Genomic DNA, 22,589 nt, shown 5'->3' with positions numbered 1-22,589 from the left:
TAGGGAGGAATAGGGAGGAATAGATTGGTACAGGGAGGATTGAGGAGGAGGAGGGAGGTATAGGGAGGAATAGGGAGGTATATGGAGGAATAGGGAGGTATAAGGGGGGATTGGGAGGAATAGGGAGGAATCGGTTGGTACAGGGTGGATTGGGGAGGAATAGGGAGGAATAGGTAGGTATAGGGAGGAATAGGGAGGAATAGGGAGGAATAGATTGGTACAGGGAGGATTGAGGAGGAGTAGGGAGGTATAGGGAGGTATAAGGAGGAATAGGGAGGAATAGGGAGGTATAGGGAGGAATAGGCTGGTGCAGGGAGGTGTAGGGAGGTATAGGGAGTTGTAGGGAGGTATAGTGAGGAATAGTGAAGAATAGGTAGGTAGGAATAGGGAGGTATAGGGAGGTATAGGGAGGAGTTGGGATGTATAGGTAGGTACAAGAGGGGGATATGGAGGAATAGGGTGGCATAGGGAGGTACAGGGAGGATAGGGATGTACAGGGAGGAATAGGGAGGTATAGGGAGGAATAGGGAGGTATAGGGAGGTACAAGGGGGGGATAGAGAGGAATAGGGAGGTATAGGGAGGAATAGGGAGGTACAGGGAGGTATAGGGAGGAATAAGGAGGTACAGGGAGGTATAGGGAGGAATAGGGAGGAATAGGTTGGTACAGGGAGGATTGGGGAGGAATAGGGTGGACTAGGTAGGTATAGGGAGGAATAGGGAGGAATAGGTTGGTACAGGGAGGATTGGGGAGGAGTAGGGAGGTACAGGGAGATATAGGGTGGTATAGGGAGGTACAGGGAGGAATAGGGAGGTATAGGGAGGCATAGGGATGTATAGGGAGGAATAGGGAGTTATAGGGAGGTATAGGGAGGAATAGGGAGGAATAGGTTGGTACAGGGAGGATTGGGGAGCTATAGGGAGGAGTAGGGATGTATAGGTAGGTACAAGAGGGGGATATGGAGGAATAGGGTGGCATAGGGAGGTACAGGGAGGATAGGGATGTACAGGGAGGAATAGGGAGGTATAGGTAAGGAATATGGAGGTATAGGTAGATACAAGGGGGGGATAGGGAGGAATAGGGCGGTATAGGGAGGAATGGGGAGGAATAGGGAGGTATAGGGAGGAATAGGTAGTTATAGGGAGGAGTAGTTAGGATTAGGGAGTTATCGGGAGGAATTGGGAGGAATTGGGAGGAATAGGTAGCAATATGTTGGATTAGGGAGGAATAGGGAGGAATAGGGAGGATTAGGGAGGTACAGGGAGGATTAGGGAGGAATAGGTCGGAATAGGGAGGTATAGGGAGGTATAGGGAGGAGTAGGGATTTATAGGTAGGTTCAAGAGGGGGATAGGGAGGAATAGGGAGGATTAGGGAGTAATCGGGAGGTATAGGGAGGAATAGGTAGCAATATGGTGGATTATGGAGGAATAGGTAGTTATAGGGAGGAGTAGGGAGGTACAGGGGTGATAGGGAGGTACAGGGAGGAATAGGGAGGTATAGGGAGGTACAAGGGGGGGATAGGGAGGAATAGGGAGGTATAGGGAGGAATGGGTAGGTATAGGGAGAAATAGGGAGGAATCGGTAGGTACAGGGAGGATTAGGGAGGTATAGGGAGGAATAGGGAGGTATAAGGAGGCATAGGGATGTATAAGGAGGAATAGGGAGTTGTAGGGAGGTATAGGGAGGAATAAGTTGGTACAGGGACGATTGGGGAGGAATAGGGAGGAATAGGTTGGTACAGGGAGGATTGGGGAGGAGTAGGGAGGTTTAGGGAGGTACAGGGAGGTATAGGGGGAATAGGGAGGAATAGGGAGTAATAGGTAGGAATAAGGAGGTATAGGGAGGAGTAGGGAGGTATAAGGAGGTACAAGAGGGGGATAGGGAGGAATAGGGAGGTACAGGGAGGATAGGGAGGTATAGGGAGGTACAGGGATGAATAGGGAGGTATAGGGAGGAATAGGGAGGTACAGGGAGGAATAGGGATGTATATGAAGGAATAGGGAGGTACAGGGAGGATTGGGGATTAATAGGGAGGTACTTGGAGGAATAGGGAGGTATAGGGAGGAATAGGGAGGTACAGGGAGGTGTAGGGAGGTATAGGGAGTTGTAGGGAGGTATAGTGAGGAATAGAGAGGAATAGATTGGTACAGGGAGGACTGGGGAGGAGTAGGGAGGTATAGGGAGGAATAGGGAGTTACAAGTGGGGGATACGGAGGAATAGGGAGGAATAGGGAGGTGCAGGGAGATATAGGGAGGAATAAGGAGGTACAGGGAGGTATAGGGAGGAATAGGGAGGAATAGGTTGGTACAGGGAGGATTGGGGAGGAATAGGGTGGACTAGGTAGGTATAGGGAGGAATAGGGAGGAATAGGTTGGTACAGGGAGATATAGGGTGGTATAGGGAGGGAAAGGGAGGAATAGGTAGGTATAGGGAGGAATAGGGAAGAATAGGGATTAATAGGTTGGTACAGGGAGGATTTGAGTGGTATAGGGAGGTACAGGGAGGAATAGGGAGGTATAGGGAGGCATAGGGATGTATAGGGAGGAATAGGGAGGAATAGGTAGGAATAAGGAGGTATAGGGAGGAGTAGGGAGGTATAGGGAGGTACAAGAGGGGGATAGGGAGGAATAGGGAGGTACAGGGAGGATAGGGAGGTATAGGGAGGTAAGGGATGAATAGGGAGGTATAGGGAGGAATAGGGAGGTACAGGGAGGAATAGGGATGTATATGAAGGAATAGGGAGGTACAGGGAGGATTGGGGATTAATAGGGAGGTACTTGGAGGAATAGGGAGGTATAGGGAGGGATAGGGAGGTACAGGGAGGTGTAGGGAGGTATAGGGAGTTGTAGGGAGGTATAGTGAGGAATAGAGAGGAATAGATTGGTACAGGGAGGACTGGGGAGGAGTAGGGAGGTATAGGGAGGAATAGGGAGTTACAAGTGGGGGATACGGAGGAATAGGGAGGAATAGGGAGGTGCAGGGAGGATTGGGGAGTAATAGGGAGGTATAGGGAGGTACATGGAGGAATAGGGAGGTATAGGGAGGAATAGGGAGGTACAGGGAGGTATAGGGAGTATAGGGAGGAATTGGGAGGAATATGGAGGAATAGGTAGGTATAGGGAGGAATAGGTAGGTACAGGGAGGATTAGGGAGGAATAGGGAGGTGTAGTGTGGTATAGGGAGGAATAGGGAGGAATAAGGAGGTATAGGGAGGAGTAGGGAGGTATAGGGAGGTACAAGAGGGGGATAGGGAGGAATAGGGAGGTACAGGGAGGATAGGGAGGTATAGGGAGGTAAGGGATGAATAGGGAGGTATAGGGAGGAATAGGGAGGTACAGGGAGGAATAGGGATGTATATGAAGGAATAGGGAGGTACAGGGAGGATTGGGGATTAATAGGGAGGTACTTGGAGGAATAGGGAGGTATAGGGAGGGATAGGGAGGTACAGGGAGGTGTAGGGAGGTATAGGGAGTTGTAGGGAGGTATAGTGAGGAATAGAGAGGAATAGATTGGTACAGGGAGGACTGGGGAGGAGTAGGGAGGTATAGGGAGGAATAGGGAGTTACAAGTGGGGGATACGGAGGAATAGGGAGGAATAGGGAGGTGCAGGGAGGATTGGGGAGTAATAGGGAGGTATAGGGAGGTACATGGAGGAATAGGGAGGTATAGGGAGGAATAGGGAGGTACAGGGAGGTATAGGGAGTATAGGGAGGAATTGGGAGGAATATGGAGGAATAGGTAGGTATAGGGAGGAATAGGTAGGTACAGGGAGGATTAGGGAGGAATAGGGAGGTGTAGTGTGGTATAGGGAGGAATAGGGAGGTACAAGGGGGGGATAGGGAGGAATATGGAGGAATAGGGAGGAATAGGGAGGTATAGGGAGCTATAGGGAGGAGTAGGGAGGTACAGGGGTGATAGGGAGGTACAGGGAGGAATAGGGAGGTATAGGGAGGTACAAGGGGGGGATAGGGAGGAATAGGGAGGTATAGGGAGGAATGGGTAGGTATAGGGAGGTATAGGGAGGAATAGGTAGTTATAGGGAGTAGTAGGGAGGTACAGGGATGATAGGGATGTACAGGGAGGAATAGGGAGGTATAGGGAGGTACAAGGGGGGGATAGTGAGGAATAGGGAGGTATAGGGAGGAATGGGGAGGTATAGGGAGGTATAGGGTGGAATAGGGAGGAATAGGGAGGATTAGGGAGGTACAGGGAGGATTAGGGAGGTATAGGGAGGAATAGGGATGAATAGGGAGGATTAAGGAGGACTAGTGAGGATTAGGGAGGATTAGGGAGGTACAGGGAGGATTAGGGAGGTATAGGGAGGAATAGGGAGGAATAGGGAGGATTAGGGAGGGCTAGTGAGGATTAGGGAGGTATAGGGAGGAATAGGGAGGATTAGGGAGGTACAGGGAGGATTAGGGAGATATAGGGAGGAATAGGGAGGAATAGGGAGGATTATGGAGGACAAGTGAGGATTAGGGAGGATTAGGGAGGTACAGGGAGGTTTAGGGAGGTATAGGGAGGAATAGGGAGGTATAGGGAGGTATAGGGAGGAATAGGGAGGAATCGGTAGGTACAGGGAGGATTAGGGAGGTATAGGGAGGAATAGGGAGGAATATGGAGGAATAGGGAGGTATAAGGAGGGATAGGGAGGCATAGGGATGTATAAGGAGGAATAGGGAGTTGTAGGGAGGTATAGGGAGGAATAGGGAGGAATAGGGAGGAATAGGTTGGTACAGGGAGGAATAGGGAGGAATAGGGAGGAATAGGTTGGTACAGGGAGGATTGGGGAGGAGTAGGGAGGTTTAGGGAGGTACAGGGAGGTATAGGGGACTTTAATGCAAACTGAAATCCGTTTTACCTAATTTCTATCAGCATGTCACATGTGGGGAAAAAAACCCTAGACCACCTTTACTTGACACACATAGACGCGTACAAAGCTCTCCCTTGCCCTCCATTTGGCAAATGTGACCATAATTCTATCCTCCTGATTCCTGCTTACAAGCAAAAACTAAAGCAAGAAGTACCAGTGACTCACTCAATACGGAACTGTTCAGATGACGCAGATGGTAAGATACAGGACAGTTTTACCAGCACAGACAGGAATATGTTCCGGGATTCATCCGATGGCATTGAAGAGTACACCACATCAGTCACCGGCTTCATCAATAAGTGCATCGATGACATCATCTTCACAGTGACCATACGTACCCCAACCAGAAGCCATGGATTACAGGCAACATCCGCACTAACCCGAACGCTTATAAGAAATCCCGCTTCACCCTCCGATGAACCATCAAACAGGCAAAGTTTTAATACAGGACTAACATTGAATCCTACTACACCGGATCTGATTTTCATCAGGTGTGGCAGGGCTTACAAACTATTATGGACTACAAAGGGAAGCCCAGCTGTGAGCTGCCCAGTGCCACGAGCCTACCAGACAAGGTAAATTACTCATATGCGCACTTCGAGGCAAGCAACACTGAAACATGCATGAGAGCACCAGATGTTCCAGACGACTGTGTGATCATGCTCTCTGTAGCCGGTGTGAGCAAGACCTTTAAACAGGTCAGACGAATTACCACGACGTGTACTCAGAGCATGCGCTGACCAACTGGCCAGTGTCTTCACTGACATTTTCAGCCTCTCCCTGACCGAGTCTGTAATTTCTACGTGTTTCAAGCAGACCACCATAGTCACTGTGCCCAAGAACGCCTAGATAACCTGCTTAAATGACTACAGACCCGTAGCACTCACATCTGTAGCCATGAAGTGCTTTGAAAGGCTGGTTGTGGCTTACATCGACACCATACTCCCGTAAACCCTAGACCCATTTCAATTTGCATATTACCCAACATATTGCCCCTAAACCCACAGATGATGCGATCTATATTGCACTCCACACTGCCCTATCAAAACGAACACCTACGTGAGAATGCTGTTCATTGACTACAGCTCATCGTTCAACACCATAGTGCCCTCAAAGCTCATCACTAAGCTAAGGACCCTATTACTGAACACCTCCCTCTTCAATTGGATCCTGGACTGGCTGCCACCAGGTGGTAAGGGTAGGCATCAACACATCTACCACGCTGATCCTCAACAGCCTACAGGGAGGAAGTCAGAGACCTGGCAACAACCTCTCCCTCAATGTGAGCAAGACAAAGGACATGATAGTGGGCTACAGATAAAGGAGGGCCGACCCCCATTCACATCAACAGGGCTGTAGTGGAGCAGGTCGAGAGCTTCCTTGGTGTCCACATTACCAACAAACTATCATGGTCCAAACTCACCAAGATAGTTGTGAAGAGGGCTTGACAATGCCTATTTCCCCTCAGGAGACTGGAAATGTTTGGCATGGGTTCTCAGATCCTCAAATACTGTAGTTCTACAGCTGCAGCATCGAGACCGTTCTGACTGGTTGCATCACTGGTATGTCAACTGCTAGGCCTCCGACTGCAAGGCACTACAGAGAGTAGTTTGTACAGCCTAGTACGTCAATGGGCCAAGCTTCCTGCCATCAGAAGAAAAAATTGTCAAAGACTCCAGCCACCCTAGTCATAGACAGTTCTCTCTGCTTCCACAAGGCAAGTCTTACCAGAGCGCCAAGTCTAGGTCCAAAAGGCTCCTTAACAGCTTCCACCCCCAAACAGCCACCAGACTATTTACATTGACTTTAGTTTATTTAGTACTTATTTTCTTAAAACTAACATTATTGGTTAAGGGCTTGTAAGTAAGCATTTGTATTCGGCGCATGTTACAAATACAATTTGATTTGTACTGTAGCTAGAAGCATTTCTTTAGCACTTCCAGGGATCTAGATTGGAGGTTGGAGGAGGCTGGGGTGGCAGGCTGTCAAACTTCCTGATTGCATCAAAAGCAGCAGTAGCAGCCCGAGGGGAGGGAGGAGATGGATGGAGGAGATGCAGGGGAGAGATGGAGGGGAGGGAGGATATGGAGGGGAGGGGGGGGGGGAGATGGGGGGGAGTGAGGAGAGGGAGGAGAAGGAGGGGGGGAGAAGAGGGATGGGAGGGAGGGAGGAGATGGAGTGGAGAGGGAGGGTAGGGAGGTGAGGGGAGAGATGGAGAGGAGAGGGAGGGGAGACATGTGATCTGACTCCCTATTGAGATCCTACCCTCTCTCTCTCTCTTTCTCTCTCTCTCTCTCTCTCTCTCTCTCTCTCTCTCTCTCTCTCTCTGTCTCTCTGTCTCCCTCTATCTCTCTCCCTCCCCCTCTCTCTCGCTCTCTCTCTGTCTCCCCCATTCCACGGCCTCTATGATGATAAGAGTCAGGTATTTTGTTACTGTGGGCTCTAGATCTACAGTAGAAATAGGTCTAGTGAGCTCCATTGACATCAGAGCAATGTCAGGTTCTATCTCCACCAGTCTATCGTCCATTAAGATCTAGATGGAAGTGATGCTGTGACCGCAGACACAGGTAAGATCACATGATCTCAAGGAAAATGAACCACAACTGAACAATGGGTTTAACAGAGATGCATACTGTCTTTTATGCCTTTACCTTTTTCATACTGATTGTCCATATTGAATTACAAACCTATTTTAACTGAATGATTAAAATACAATAATGAGGTTATGCTTTGAGCACTGTTCAGGCTATGGACTAGTCTTCAGAGAACCAGTCAGTAGATTGGCAGATACTTATTCAAATGGCATAATTATTCTCTTCCATTCTTATCTAATAACACATCCATGGTTGTTGCATTGTTAACACATTCATATTTATCTCCTGACTTGACTTTCCCATTACAGATATATCCGATAGGTCCAGAGAAACATCACTTTCACATTACAGATATATCCGATAGGTCCAGAGAAACATCACTTTACATTGCAAAGAGATCCGATTGGTCCAGAGAAACATGAGCGGGTATTGTAATAAAAAGAGATCTGATTGGTCCAGAGAAACATGAGAGGTTATTGCAATAAAAAGATATCTGATTGGTCCAGAGAAACATGAGAGGTTATTGCAATAAAAAGAGATCTGATTGGTCCAGAGAAACATGAGAGGTTATTGCAATAAAAAGATATCTGATTGGTCCAGAGAAACATGAGAGGGTATTGCAATAAAAAGAAAGGAAATAAAGCTGTAGTCAGCCGCTCAACACATTTTACTCTCTTCTCCTCTTGACACCGGCTATGTCTCAAATTATACTCTTCTTTTGACCAGAGGTCTATGGGCCCTGGTTAAAAGTAGTGAACTATATAGGGAATAGGGTGCCATTTCAGAGGCAGCCAGTATGATCTGACAACTGTGTTGTCTTTATGTCTTTGATAACAAGGTTCTGACACCTGGAGATGATGTTTTACTGTCTCTATAGATCGTTATAGCAGAACCAAAGTCTCAGCTTGATCGCTGACACCTGGAGATTGTTGTACTGCTATCACCTGCCACTGGAATGTATAGCAAAGTAGTAAAAAGCTAAACCCTTCGGTACAGCCTCTTCTCAACCCTTCAGTACAGCCTCTTCTCCACCCTTCGGTACAGCCTCTTCTCAACCATTCAGTACAGCCTCTCCTCAACCCTTCAGTACAGCCTCTCCTCAACCCTTCAGTACAGCCTCTCCTCAACCCTTCAGTACAGCCTCTTCTCAACTCTTCGGTACAGCCTCTCCTCAACCCTTCGGTACAGCCTCTCCTCAACCCTTCGGTACAGCCTCTACTCAACCCTTCAGTACAGCCTTTCCTCAACCCTTCAGTACAGCCTCTCCTCAACCCTTCAGTACAGCCTCTTCTCAACTCTTCAGTACAGCCTCTCCTCAACCCTTCAGTACAACCTCTGCTCAACCCTTCGGTACAGTCTCTGCTCAACCCTTCGGTACAGCCTCTCCTCAACCCTTCGGTACAGCCTCTACTCAACCCTTCGGTGCAGCCTCTCCTCAACCCTTCGGTACAGCCTCTCCTCAACCCTTCGGTACAGCCTCTGCTCAACCCTTCGGTACAGTCTCTGCTCAACCCTTCGGTACAATCTCTGCTCAACCCTTCGGTACAGCCTCTCCTCAACCCTTCGGAACAGCCTCTCCTCAACCCTTCAGTACAGCCTCTCCTCAACACCCAATCCTCATGGTGATACCTTATTTATTTAAGTGAGTCACTGGTGTCCCAAATGCACCCTATTCCTGATATAGTGCATTAACCTCATAGGGCTCTGGTCATTAGTAGAGAACTATAGAGTGAACAGTGTGCCATTTAAAACACAGCCAGAAGCTGATCAGTTCATGGCCACCACAGTGACAGTGCTATTCAGACTAAGGCTTTCCATTCCTTCACTCTGGTGGCAGCTTATTAGGGAGGGAACTGAAGCCTGTGTCATGTTTAACAGAGCACATTGTAGTAAAACATTTTTCAACCCTACTCAACATTTCTTAGGTTTCACATAGTGAGCTGCTGCGGAAGATGGGTTAGCTTCAAAGTACACTGATGATAGCATAAACGCTGACATTCTTGTTCACTGTTAAGCCTCTTGAGAATGATTCAATCAAAATGAAAAACATTTTAATATTGCTTTTGTCGGTGGGGACCCAGTACTCTTCATAATGCTTCAAAATGGATATGCCAACCTTCATGAATTGTTAAATAAAATGTAGCTACAAAATGTGTGTCTAATATTAATATTGCCTCTAACTTTCCAGGGCTCCAGGTATACTAGCTTTTCTTCTCACTGCAGGAGCCATTTTATATTTTTAAGGAAAGCTTTGACTTTGATCTCTCCTCTTCACTATGTAGAGCTGAGCCAGTCTCTATAGATCACACTATGTAGAGCTGAGCCAGTCTCTATAGATCACACTATGTATAGCTGAACCAGTCTCTATAGATCACACTGTGTATAGCTGAGCCATTCTCTATAGATCACACTATGCATAGCTGAACCAGTCTCTATAGATCACACTATGTATAGCTGAACCGGTCTCCATAGATCACACTATCTATGGTTGAACCAGTCTCTATAGATCACACTATGTATAGCTGAGCCAGTCTCTATAGCTGAACCAGTCTCTATAGATCACATAATGTATAGCTGAACCAGTCTCTATAGCTGGCCCAGTCTCAGAATAGCTGAGCCAGTCTCTATAGATCACACTATCTATGGTTGAACCAAGCTCTATTGTAACTGTGTGTACATTATAGTCTGGTAACTGTGTGTACAGAATTGTCTGGTAACTGTGTGTACATTATAGTCTGGTAACTGTGTGTAAAGAATAGTATGGTAACTGTGTGTACATTATAGTCTGGTAACTGTGAGTACATTATAGTCTGGTAACTGTGTGTACAGAAAAGTCTGGTAACTGTGTGTACAGAATAGTCTGGTGACTGTGTGTACATTATAGTCTGGTAACTGTGTGTACATTATAGTCTAGTAACTGTGTGTACAGAATAGTATTGTAACTGTGTGTACATTATAGTCTAGTAACTGTGTGTACAGAATAGTATTGTAACTGTGTGTACATTATAGTCTGGTAACTGTGTGTACAGAATTGTCTGGTAACTGTTTGTAAATAATATTCTGGTAACTGTGTACATTATAGTCTGGTAACTGTGTGTAAATAATAGTCTGGTAACTGTGTGTACAGAATAGTCTGGTAACTGTGTGTACATTATAGTCTGGTAACTGTGTGTACATTATAGTCTGGTAACTGTGTGTACATTATAGTCTGGTAACTTTGTGTACAGAATAGTTTTGTAACTGTGTGTACATTATAGTCTGGTAACTGTGTGTACATTATAGTCTGGTAACTGTGTGTACAGAATAGTCTGGTTACTGTGTGTAAATAATATTCTGGTAATTGTGTGTACATCATAGTCTGGTAACTGTGTGTAAATAATAGTCTGGTAACTGTGTGTACAGAATAGTCTGGTAACTGTGTGTACATCATAGTCTGGTAACTGTGTATTCATTATAGTCTGGTAACTGTGTATTCATTATAGTCTGGTAACTGTGTGTACAGAATAGTCTAGTAACTCTGTGTACACAATAGTCTGGTAACTGTGTGTAGAGAATAGTCTGGTAATTGTGTGTACAGAATAGTCTGGTAACTGTGTGTACATTATAGTCTGGTAACTGTATGTACAGAATAGTCTGGTAACTGTGTGTACAGAATAGTCTGGTAACTGTTTGTACATTATAGTCTGGTAACTGTGTGTACAGAATAGTCTGGCAACTGTGTGTACAGAATAGTCTGGTAACTGTGTGTACAGAATAGTTTTGTAACTGTGTGTACATTATAGTCTGGTAACTGTGTGTACAGAATAGTCTGGTAACTGTGTGTACAGAATAGTCTGGTAACTGTGTGTACATTATAGTCTGGTAACTGTGTGTACAGAATAGTCTTGTAACTGTGTGTACAGAATAGTCTGGTAACTGTGTGTACATTATAGTCTGGTAACTGTGTGTACAGAATAGTCTTGTAACTGTGTGTACAGAATAGTCTGGTAACTGTGTGTACAGAATAGTCTGGCAACTGTAAATGCTGTATGTTGCAGATCTGGGGTCCTTCAGTGGGAGGACGAGAGGAGGCGTGTCTGTAAGGGAAGGACAAGGAGTGGTGCTCATGTGTACTCCACCCCCTCATTCACCAGGTAAGACCCTGACCACTGACCCCTAACCCTTCTCATGTATACTCCACCCCCTCATTCACCAGGTAAGACCCTGAACCCTGACCCCTAACCCCTAACCCTTCTCATGTATACTCCACCCCCTCATTCACCAGGTAAGACCCTGAACCCTGACCACTGACCCCTAACCCTTCTCATGTATACTCCACCCCCTCATTCACCAGGTAAGACCCTGACCACTGACCCCTAACCCCTAACCCTTCTCATGTATATTCCACCCCCTCTTTCACAAGGTAAGACCTTGACCGACCCCTAACCCCTAACCCTTCTCATGTATACTTCACCCCCTCATTCACGAGGTAAGACCCTGACCCCTAACCCTGCTCATGTATACTTCACCCCCTCATGTGTATTGTTACAAAATTTCTTCATCATCACATAAAGCTTTAATCAGCCATATACGGATGTAGGATCTTTATTTGAGCCAGTTTGGTACAATAGGAAAATAATCCTGCAGAAACAGGAAAGGTGAATGATCATGTGGATTATAATTAATAAACATTTTTTTAAGGGTTGATCCATTTTTTGTTAGGAAAAATCAGGTCAAAAAGAGGAAATTATTAACTTTAGAAGCCTTTTTGAAACTCAAATACACTACAAGTTTGCATTTCCTGCTTTACATTAAATTCCCAGCAACAAAATAGAGATCAAATTAAGATCTTTCATCTGTTTATGGACAGCCAGGTCACTCCCTCTTCCTCTCCACTCCTTTTCCTCTCCCTCTTCCTCTCCCTCTCCTGTTCCTCTCCTCTTCCTCTCCTCTCATTTTCCTCTTCTCTTCCTCTCCACTCCTCTTCCTCTCATCTCCCTCTTCCTCTCATCTCCCTCATCCTCTACTCTCCGCTCCCTCTCCTCTCCTCTCCTCTCCTCTCCTCTCCTCTCCTCTCCTTTCCACATCTTCCTCTTCCTCTCTTCTCCTCTCACTCTTCCTCTTCCTCTGCTCTCCTGTCCTCTTCCTCTTCCTCTGCTCTCCTCTCCCTCTTCCTCTTCCTCTACTCTCCTCTTACTCTCCCTCTTCCTCTCTTCTCCTCCTCTCCTCTTCCTCTTCGGCTTCCTCTTCTCTTCCTCTTCCTCTCCTATCATTCTTCATCTCCCTCTTCCTCTCCTCTCCCTCTTCTCTTCCTCTCCTCTATTTTCCTCTTCTCTTCATCTCCTCTCTTCTCCCTCTTCCTCACCTTTTCCTTTCCTCTCCCTTTTCCTCTCTTCTCCCTCTTCATCTCCTCTCCCTCTCCCTCTCCCTCTTCCTCTCCACTTCTCTTCCTCCGCTCTTTCTTTCCCATCCTTTCCTGTCTGTTCCTCTTCTCTTCCTCTATTCTTCCTTTCCTCTCCTCTCCTTTTCCTCCTCCAGTAGCAGTGTGTGGGGAAAATCACTGGGGAAGCTAAGCCAGGGAAAAAGCCATATTATAACCAGTTAGTTCATATGCCTTGACACAGTGATATATAGGCCTAAATGCAGACAGTAAGAAAACACGGTTACAGAATAAATTCAACCACGCCTTTATTTCGTCATAAAACCGGAGAGCAACATCTGTCTGGTGGAGTCCACAAAGCATATTGTATGTAACAAACAGTTACATGACCTACAGTATGGTTTTACTAAACAACTATTGATTTGGAACTGTAAATCAAAAAGAAAACAGGAGCTGCCAGCACCATTTCAACTTCAACATTTCAACATCTTCAAATCACTTATGCTTAGTTGAATAGAGTGACAACTTAAATATACCAAAAATGATTTAGTCCAATCAAATGGTGTGGCTGTCCAAGGGGCTGATTTATGTGTGTGTCTGTGAGAGCAAGTAGAAAACAAAATGTTGACACCGTACTTATAGAGAAATGCCAAATCCATCCTCCTAACTTTCATGATGGTCTATGACTCTGTCATACACTTTTAGTGTTAGTTTTAACAAGTAATATCTAACAGATTACACAACATATACAAAATACACACAAATATAAGTAGGAATGAATTAACACTATATACAGTGGCAAGAAAAAGTATGTTAGCCCCCTGGAATTACCTGGATTTCTGCATAAATTGGTCATAAAATTTGATCCAAGTCAAAACAATAGACAAACACAGTGTTCTTAAACTAATAACACACACAGTATTATATGTTTCTTGTCTATATTGAATACATAATTTAAACATTCACAGTGTAGGCTGAAAAAAGTATGTGAACCCTTAGGCTAACGACTTCTCCAAAAGAGATCTCAGAAGATCTCAGATTTAGAATGGATGACTTGCATAAATATGGAAAGGCTTACAAAAGTATATCTAAATGCCATGATGTCCATCAGTCCACAGTAGGACAAATGGTCTATACAGTGAGGGAAAAAAGTATTTGAACCCCTGCTGATTTTTGCCCACTGACAAAGAAATGATCAGTCTATAATTGTAATGGTAGGTTTATTTTAACAGTGAGAGACAGAACAACAACAACAAAATCCAGATAAAACGCATGTCAAAAATGTTATGAATTGATTTGCATTTTAATGAGGGAAATAAGTATTTGACCCCCTCTCAATCAAAGATTTCTGGCTCCCATGTGTCTTTTATACAGGTAACGAGCTGAGATTAGGGGGAAGCACGCTCTTAAAGGGAGTGCTTCTAATCTCAGCTTGTTACCATGTATAAAAGACACCAGTCCACAGAAGCAATCAATCAATCTGATTCCAAACTCTCCACCATAGCAAAGACCTAAGAGCTCTCCAAGGATGTCAGGGACAAGATTGTAGACCTACACAAGGCTGGAATGGGCTACAAGACCATCGCCAAGCAGCTTGGTGAGAAAGTGACAACAGTTGGTGCAATTATTCGCAAATGGAAGAAACACAAAATAACTGTCAATCTCCCTCTGCCTGGGGCTCCATGCAAGATCTCACCTCGTGGAGTTGCAATGATCATGCGAACGGTGAGGAATCAGCCCAGAACTACGCGGGAGGATCTTGTCAATGATCTCAAGGCAGCTGGGACCCTAGTCACCAAGAAAACAATTGGTAACACACTACGCCGTGAAGGACTGAAATCCTGCAGCGCCCGCAAGGTCCCCCTGCTAAAGAAAGCACATATACATGCCCGTCTGAAGTTTGCCAATGAACATCTGAATGATTCAGAGGACAACTGGGTGAAAGTGTTGTGGTCAGATGAGACCAAAATGGAGCTCTTTGACATCAACTCAACTCGCCGTGTTTGGAGGAGGAGGAATGCTGCCTATGACCCCAGAAAACCATCCCCATCGCCAAACATGGAGGTGGATACATTATGCTTTGGGTGTATTTTTCTGCTAAGGGGACAGGACAACTTCACCGCATCAAAGGGACAATGGACGGGGCCATGTACGGTCAAATCAAGGCATTGATAATGGGTCGTGGATGGGTATTCCAGCATGACAATGACTCAAAACACACGGCCAAGTCAACAAAGGAGTGGCTCGACAAGAAGCACATTAAGGTCCCGGAGTGGCCTAGCCAGTCTCCAGACCTTAATCCCATAGAAAATCTGTGGAGGGAGCTGAAGATTCGAGTTGCCAAATGTCAGCCTCGAAACCTTAATGACTTAGGGAGAAGATCTGCAAAGAGGAGTGGGACAAAATCCCTCCTGAGATGTGTGCAAACCTGGTGGCCAACTACAAGAAACGTCTGACCTCTGTGATCGCCAACAAGGGTTTTGCCACCAAGTACTAAGTCATGTTTTGCAGAGGGGTCAAATACGTATTTCCCTCATTAAATACAAATCAATTTATAACATTTTGACATGCATTTTTCTGGATTTTTTGTTGTTATTCTGTCTCTCACTGTTCAAATAAACCTACCATTAAAATTATAGACTGATACTTTCTTTGTCAGTGGGCAAACGTACAAAATCAGCAGGGATCAAATACTTTTTTCCCTCACTGTAAATGAAGAAAGTTCAGTACGGTTGCTAAACTCCCTAGGAGTGGCCGTCCTGCAAAGATGACTGCAAGAGCACAGCGCAGAATGCTCAATGAGGTTAAGAAGAATCCTAGAGTGTCAGCTAAAGACACACAAATTTCTGGAACATGCTAACATCTCTGTTGACGGAACTACGATAGGTAAAACACTAAGTAAGAATAGTGTTCATGGGAGGACACCACGGAAAAATCCACTGCTGTCCAAAAAAAACATGACTGTCTGAAGTTTGCAAAAGAGCACCTGAATGTTCCACAGAGCTACTGGCAAAATATTCTGTGGACAAATGAAACAAAAGTTGAGTTGTTTGGAAGGAAGGAACACACAACACTGTGTGGAGAAAAAAAGGCACATCACACCAACATCTAAACCTCATCCCAACTGTAAAGTATGGTGGAGGGAGCATCATGGTTTGGGGCTGTTTTGCTGCCTCAGGGCCTGGACAGCTTGTGATCATCAACGGAAAAAATGACTTCCCAACTTTATCAAGACATTTTGCAGGAGAATGCAAGACTTCTTCTTGATGCCTCTGAGTGTTCAGCAGGACTTCTCCTTGATGGCTCTGAGTGTTCAGCAGGACTTCTCCTTCTTGGCTCTGAGTGTTCAGCAGGACTTCTCCTTCATGGCTCTGAGTGTTCAGCAGGACTTCTCCTTCATGGCTCTGAGTGTTCAGCAGGACTTCTCCTTGATGGCTCTGAGTGTTCAGCAGTACTTCTCCTTGATGGCTCTGAGTGTTCAGCAGGACTTCTCCTTCTTGGCTCTGAGTGTTCAGCAGGACTTCTCCTTCGTGGCTCTGAGTGTTCAGCAGGACTTCTCCTTGATGGCTCTGAGTGTTCAGCAGGACTTCTCCTTCATGGCTCTGAGTGTTCAGCAGGACTTCTCCTTGATGGCTCTGAGTGTTCAGCAGGACTTCTCCTTCATGGCTCTGAGTGTTCAGCAGGACTTCTCCTTGATGGCTCTGAGTGTTCAGCAGGACTTCTCCTTGATGGCTCTGAGTGTACAGCAGGACCTCTCCTTCATGGCTCTGAGTGTTCAGCAGGACTTCTCCTTCATGGCTCTGAGTGTTCAGCAGGACTTCTCCTTCATGGCTCTGAGTGTTCAGCAGGACCTCTCCTTCATGGCTCTGAGTGTTCAGTAGGACTTCTCCTTCATGGCTCTGAGTGTTCAGCAGGACTTCTCCTTGATGGCTCTGAGTGTTCAGCAAGACTTCTCCTTGATGGCTCTGAGTGTTCAGTGGGAATTCTCCTTCATGGCTCTGAGTGTTCAGCAGAACTTCTCCTTCATGGTTCTGAGTATTCAGCAGGACCTCTCCTTCATGGCTCTGAGTGTTCAGCAGGACTTTTCCTTCATGGCTCTGAGTGTTCAGCAGGACTTCTCCTTAATGGCTCTGAGTGTTCAGCAGTACTTCTCCTTGATGGCTCTGAGTGTTCAGCAGGACTTCTCCTTCATGGCTCTGAGTGTTCAGCGGCACTCTCCTTGATGGAACTGATTGTTCAGCAGGTATCATATGTTTTCCACTTCAGTTTGTTGTCCAATGTATATGTATATGTACAGTATATATATATATATATCTGTGCTAAACAATGCTTTGGCCTGCCAGGTTGTGAAATGAGATCAGCTAAATTATTTTCTATTATGTCATGTCCGTTAGAGCCTATTTACTCACTCAGAAAAGGGGTGTGTTCCAAATGGCATCATATTCCCTTCATAGTGTGTGACTTTTGACTATGGCCCATAAGGCTCTTTTCAAAAGTAGTGTACTACTGTATATAGGGAATATGGTGCCATTTGAAACACAGAACAGGAGTCTAAAAATGGAGTAGGATTGTCGGAATGGCAAACAGGTATGAGTGCTTCTACATCTGCATTGCTTGCTGTTTGGTGTTTCAGCCTGTGTTTCTGCTGTTTAAGGTTTTAGGCTGTGTTTCTGCTGTTTAGGGTTTTAGGCTGTGTTTCTGCTGTTTAGGGTTTTAGGCTGGGTTTCTGCTGTTTGGGGTTTTAGGCTGGGTTTCTGCTGTTTGGGGTTTTAGCCTGTGTTTCTGCTGTTTGGGGTTTTAGGCTGTGTTTCTGCTGTTTAAGGTTTTAGGCTGTGTTTCTGCTGTTTAGGGTTTTAGGCTGGGTTTCTGCTGTTTGGGGTTTTAGGCTGTATTTCTGCTGTTTGGGGTTTTAGGCTGTGTTTCTGCTGTTTGGGGTTTTAGGCTGGGTTTCTGCTGTTTGGTGTTTTAGGCTGTGTTTCTGCTGTTTGGGGTTTTAGCCTGGGTTTCTGCTGTTTGGGGTTTTAGGCTGGGTTTCTGCTGTTTGCGGTTTTAGGCTGTGTTTATGCTGTTTGGGGTTTTAGGCTGTGTTTCAGCTGTTTGGGGTTTTAGGCTGTGTTTCTGCTGTTTGTGGTTTTAGGCTGTGTTTCTGCTGTTTGGGGTTTTAGGCTGGGTTTCTGCTGTTTAGGTTTTATGCTGGGTTTCAGCTGTTTGGGGTTTTAGGCTGGGTTTCTGCTGTTTGGGGTTTTAGGCTGGGTTTCTGCTGTTTAGGTTTTAGGCTGGGTTTCTGCTGTTTGGGGTTTTAGGCTGTGTTTCTGCTGTTTGGGGTTTTAGGCTGTGTTTCTGCTGTTTGGGGTTTTAGGCTGGGTTTCTGCTGTTTGGGGTTTTAGGCTGTGTTTCTGCTGTTTGGGGTTTTAGCCTGGGTTTCTGCTGTTTGGGGTTTTAGGCTGGATTTCTGCTGTTTGCGGTTTTAGGCTGTGTTTATGCTGTTTGGGGTTTTAGGCTGTGTTTCAGCTGTTTGGGGTTTTAGGCTGTGTTTCTGCTGTTTGTGGTTTTAGGCTGGGTTTCTGCTGTTTAGGTTTTAGGCTGGGTTTCTGCTGTTTGGGGTTTTAGGCTGGGTTTCTGCTGTTTGGGGTTTTAGGCTGGGTTTCTGCTGTTTGTGGTTTTAGGCTGTGTTTCTGCTGTTTGGGGTTTTAGCCTGGGTTTCTGCTGTTTGGGGTTTTAGGCTGGGTTTCTGCTGTTTGCGGTTTTAGGCTGTGTTTATGCTGTTTGGGGTTTTAGGCTGTGTTTCAGCTGTTTGGGGTTTTAGGCTGTGTTTCTGCTGTTTGTGGTTTTAGGCTGTGTTTCTGCTGTTTGGGGTTTTATGCTGGGTTTCTGCTGTTTAGGTTTTATGCTGGGTTTCAGCTGTTTGGGGTTTTAGGCTGGGTTTCTGCTGTTTGGGGTTTTAGGCTGGGTTTCTGCTGTTTAGGTTTTAGGCTGGGTTTCTGCTGTTTGGGGTTTTAGGCTGGGTTTCTGCTGTTTGGGGTTTTAGGCTGGGTTTCTGCTGTTTGGGGTTTTAGGCTGGGTTTCTGCTGTTTGGGGTTTTAGGCTGGGTTTCTGCTGTTTGGGGTTTTAGGCTGGGTTTCTGCTCTTTGGGGTTTTAGGCTGGGTTTCTGCTGTTTAGGTTTTCGGTTGGGTTTCCTTATAGCAATTTGTGACATTGGCTGATGTAAAAAGCGCTTTATAAATACATTTGCTTGATTGATTGATTGGTACAGAGAATGTAGCAGGAATCGTTTGATTGACTCGATCAATATGGTATACATTGAATAAATGAATACTTAGCATTTCATGTCAAGTTGACTACATAACACTGGGCTTGTATGTCAAGTTATCAAAACGGATGTTTGATCCTGTGGATACTGCATAGCCTTGTGAAGGTTGAGGATGGACTGACGTAGTCATGAATAGTATCCATTTCATATTTGCAATCTTGCTTAAAGGGGCAATATGTGTGTACATGTATATATTTTTTTGTATATATTAATAATATATAGTCATAGATTCTGGAAGAATATAACTATTAAACAACTAACTAGTACCCCATCATAACTTAAACTATAAACTTGTTTTATAAGCTTATTTTTTGTAAACCATCTAATTGTAAAAAAAAAAAAAAAAAAAATGTATAGCCTCAAAACATGTTTTTAACTATAATGTTGATATCATGGATGGTCAGTCCTTGCATCCGTAGCTCTGTCTATGAATTTGAGAGTGGTTACATTTCTCCATCCCTCAGAAATGTGCCAAAACAGTGGTGGGATGGTAACTTTGTTGTTGTTTGAAATGTAGTTTGCCCCTTTTAAATATTTGGGAGTTTAATGAGTAATACTATTTAGAGGTGTTATGAAAGTGAGGATAATTATACACTTTATAAAGGGAAAATGAAGCAAATGTAGAGGTTGATTTATATTTCATTATTTGGATTGTGTTGGAGGATTATAGCTATTAACACGTGGAGATGAAAGGGAAATTAGAACAGTGAGGTAATTTAAAATAATTTGGACGCAGTGGAATGTGAAAAAAGGTTATTATTTTCAATTTTATGGCTTTGGCTCTGTATGGGGAGTTGTTCTGTTTTGTTTTTGATCAACGAGAAGATGCTTCTGTGAAGTTATTAACTACTAGATAACCTTTGTGTATATTAGTTGCAGCAGTTTGCTTCAGTTGTGCCAATCAGTCCTTTGCTTGTACTTAATTGGAAATGTATTCCTTATAATTCAACATTCAAGTGAATTTAGTGATTTGTTTTCATCTGAACATTGCGTCAAAAATGAATCCATCTTGGATATATCACACAATAACACTAGTGAATACACATTGGATCTTTCACCCCATTAGTTAACTGGAAATCTTTTCCAGGAATGTTCAAGCCTAAACACACTAATGTAATCTACAGCTATTTGTTCTGTCTATAGAATCACATACATTGTATTGGATAACAGACATTCTATAGAATCACAGACATTCTATAGAATAACAGACATTCTATTGGATAACATACATTCTATTGGATAACATACAATACATTATATAGAATAACAGACATTCTATAGAATAACATACATTCTATTGGATAACATACAATACATTCTATAGAATAACAGACATGCTTTGCCTTGGAGGAGTCACAGCTTCATTAACACAACAGTTATTGGTGACGCATTTAAAGAGTTGCATAGTGAATCCCAAATGGCACCCTATTCCCAATACAGTGCACTACTTATGCCCAGATCGCTAATGGCACCATATAGGCCCTGGTCTAAAGTAGTGCACTATAAAAGGAATAGGGTGTCATTTGGGATGTACACCTACAGTTTCTTCAGTAGTGTATCAGTCTGGCTCACACAACCTGAAGTATGTACACATTTTAAACACTGAAATCAATGGGCTATGAAATTCATGCAAAAATTATATTGTAGATGAATCGGTGATGAACAAATGATTGTGTCCGTGCAGATGACAGTCTTTATCTGTCCTATGATGGACACACACACGCACGCACGCACGCACGCACGCACGCACGCACGCACGCACGCACGCACGCACGCACGCACGCACGCACGCACGCACGCACGCACGCACGCACGCACGCACGCACACACACACACACACACACACACACACACACACACACACACACACACACACACACACACACACACACACACACACACACACACACACACACACACACACACACACACACACACACACACACACACACACACACACACACACACACACACACAGCAACACAAGGATAGAAACACATAGTTTTGTTTCATGCCAGCTTGGGAATTTGCTATAGTACACACTGTGTGTGTGTGTTTCTAACTCATCTTGTCCTCTCTTCCCTAGAGATTATCTACACCTGGGTTTTCAACGAGTTCCCGTCATTTGTTGCCGAGGACAGCCGGCGGTTTATCTCACAGGTAACGGGCAACCTGTATGTCTCCAAGGTGCAGCCTAGCGACGTGGGCAGCTACATCTGTCTGGTGAAGAACACGGTGACCAACGCCAGGGTCCTCAGCCCGCCCACTCCACTCACACTCAGAACAGATGGTGAGACTCATACCATTCACACCCCTGTTGTGACTCTCATAAATGTGATGACTGTTATTTATCGAATAATTACCTACTATGTTTAATTGTTACCCGATTAAATAATGTAGCAATTATCTCATTAGGAATTTGGGGCACCATGGGAGAAGTTGTTTAACGAGTTACAGTCTCCCGAATTAACTCATGAATTTACACTACTGTTCAAAAGTTTGGGGTCACTTATAAATGTCCTTGTTTTTGAACGAAAATCACATTTTTGTCCATTAAAATAACATCAAATTGATCAGAAATACAGTGTAGACATTGTTAATATTGTGAATGACTGGTGTAGCTGGAAACTGCATATTATTTTTAATGGAATATCTACATAGGTGTACAGAGGCCCATTATCAGTAACCATCAAACCTGTGTTCCAATGGCAAGTTGTGTTAGTTAACCTAAGTTTATAATTTTAAAAGGCTAATTGATCATTAGCAAACCCTTTTGCAATTATGTTTTCACAGCTGAAAACTGTTTGTCTGATTAAAGAAGCAATACAACTGGCCTTCTTTAGACTAGTTGAGTATTTGGAGCATTTACAATTGTGGGTTGGATTACAGCCTCAAAATGGCCAGAAACAAAGGACTTTGTTCTGAAACTCGTCAGTCTATTCTTGTTCTGAGAAATGAAGGCTATTCCATGCGAGAAATTGGCAAGAAATTGAGGATCTCGTACAACGCTTTGTACTACTCCCTTCACAGAACAGCGCATACGGGCTCTAACAAGAAAGGTAAGAGGAGTGGGAGGACCTGGTGCACAACTGAGCAAACGATCAAGTACATTAGAGTGTCTAGTTTGAGAAACAGACGCATCACAAGTCCCCAACTGGCTGCTTCATTAAATAGTACCCACAAAACACCAGTCTCCACGTCAACATTGAAGAGGCGACTCCGGGATGCTTGGCCCTTCTTCTTCAGATGGCTTTTTCCTTAGTTCTCTGGTCTAAGTCTCTGATTGTCCACAAGAAGTCACAAAGTCCTTCTTAGTTGTCTGTTTACTTGGACTCGTTCTGGAAGAGTGGTCTCCTGAAGACGGCTAGTCATCCGTGTTGATGATCCCCAGAGTGGTGATGAGAGCAGTGTAGGCGACGATGATTTGGAGAGAATAACCGGATGGTCCTAC

General features: G+C 44.7%; 1 protein-coding gene across 1 annotated transcript in view; it reads left to right on the top strand.

Annotated features, from left to right (window-relative positions):
• The window catches only part of cntn5 (contactin 5), a 559,219-nt gene that overhangs the window by 293,623 nt on the left and 243,007 nt on the right, over window positions 1–22,589 (top strand). The window contains exons 6-7 of the mRNA XM_090219183.1: window positions 11,506–11,601; window positions 21,225–21,428. Coding sequence (XP_090075309.1) covers window positions 11,506–11,601; window positions 21,225–21,428 — 300 coding nt within the window. The remainder of the gene's footprint in view (window positions 1–11,505; window positions 11,602–21,224; window positions 21,429–22,589) is intronic.

The sequence above is a fragment of the Oncorhynchus mykiss genome, chromosome 24 (assembly GCF_057628025.1).
Source record: "Oncorhynchus mykiss isolate SJ-2025 chromosome 24, ASM5762802v1, whole genome shotgun sequence".
In the NCBI taxonomy this organism is placed as follows: domain Eukaryota; kingdom Metazoa; phylum Chordata; class Actinopteri; order Salmoniformes; family Salmonidae; genus Oncorhynchus; species Oncorhynchus mykiss.
Note: the sequence above shows the minus strand (reverse complement) of the source record. Positions and strands in the feature narration are given on the sequence as shown.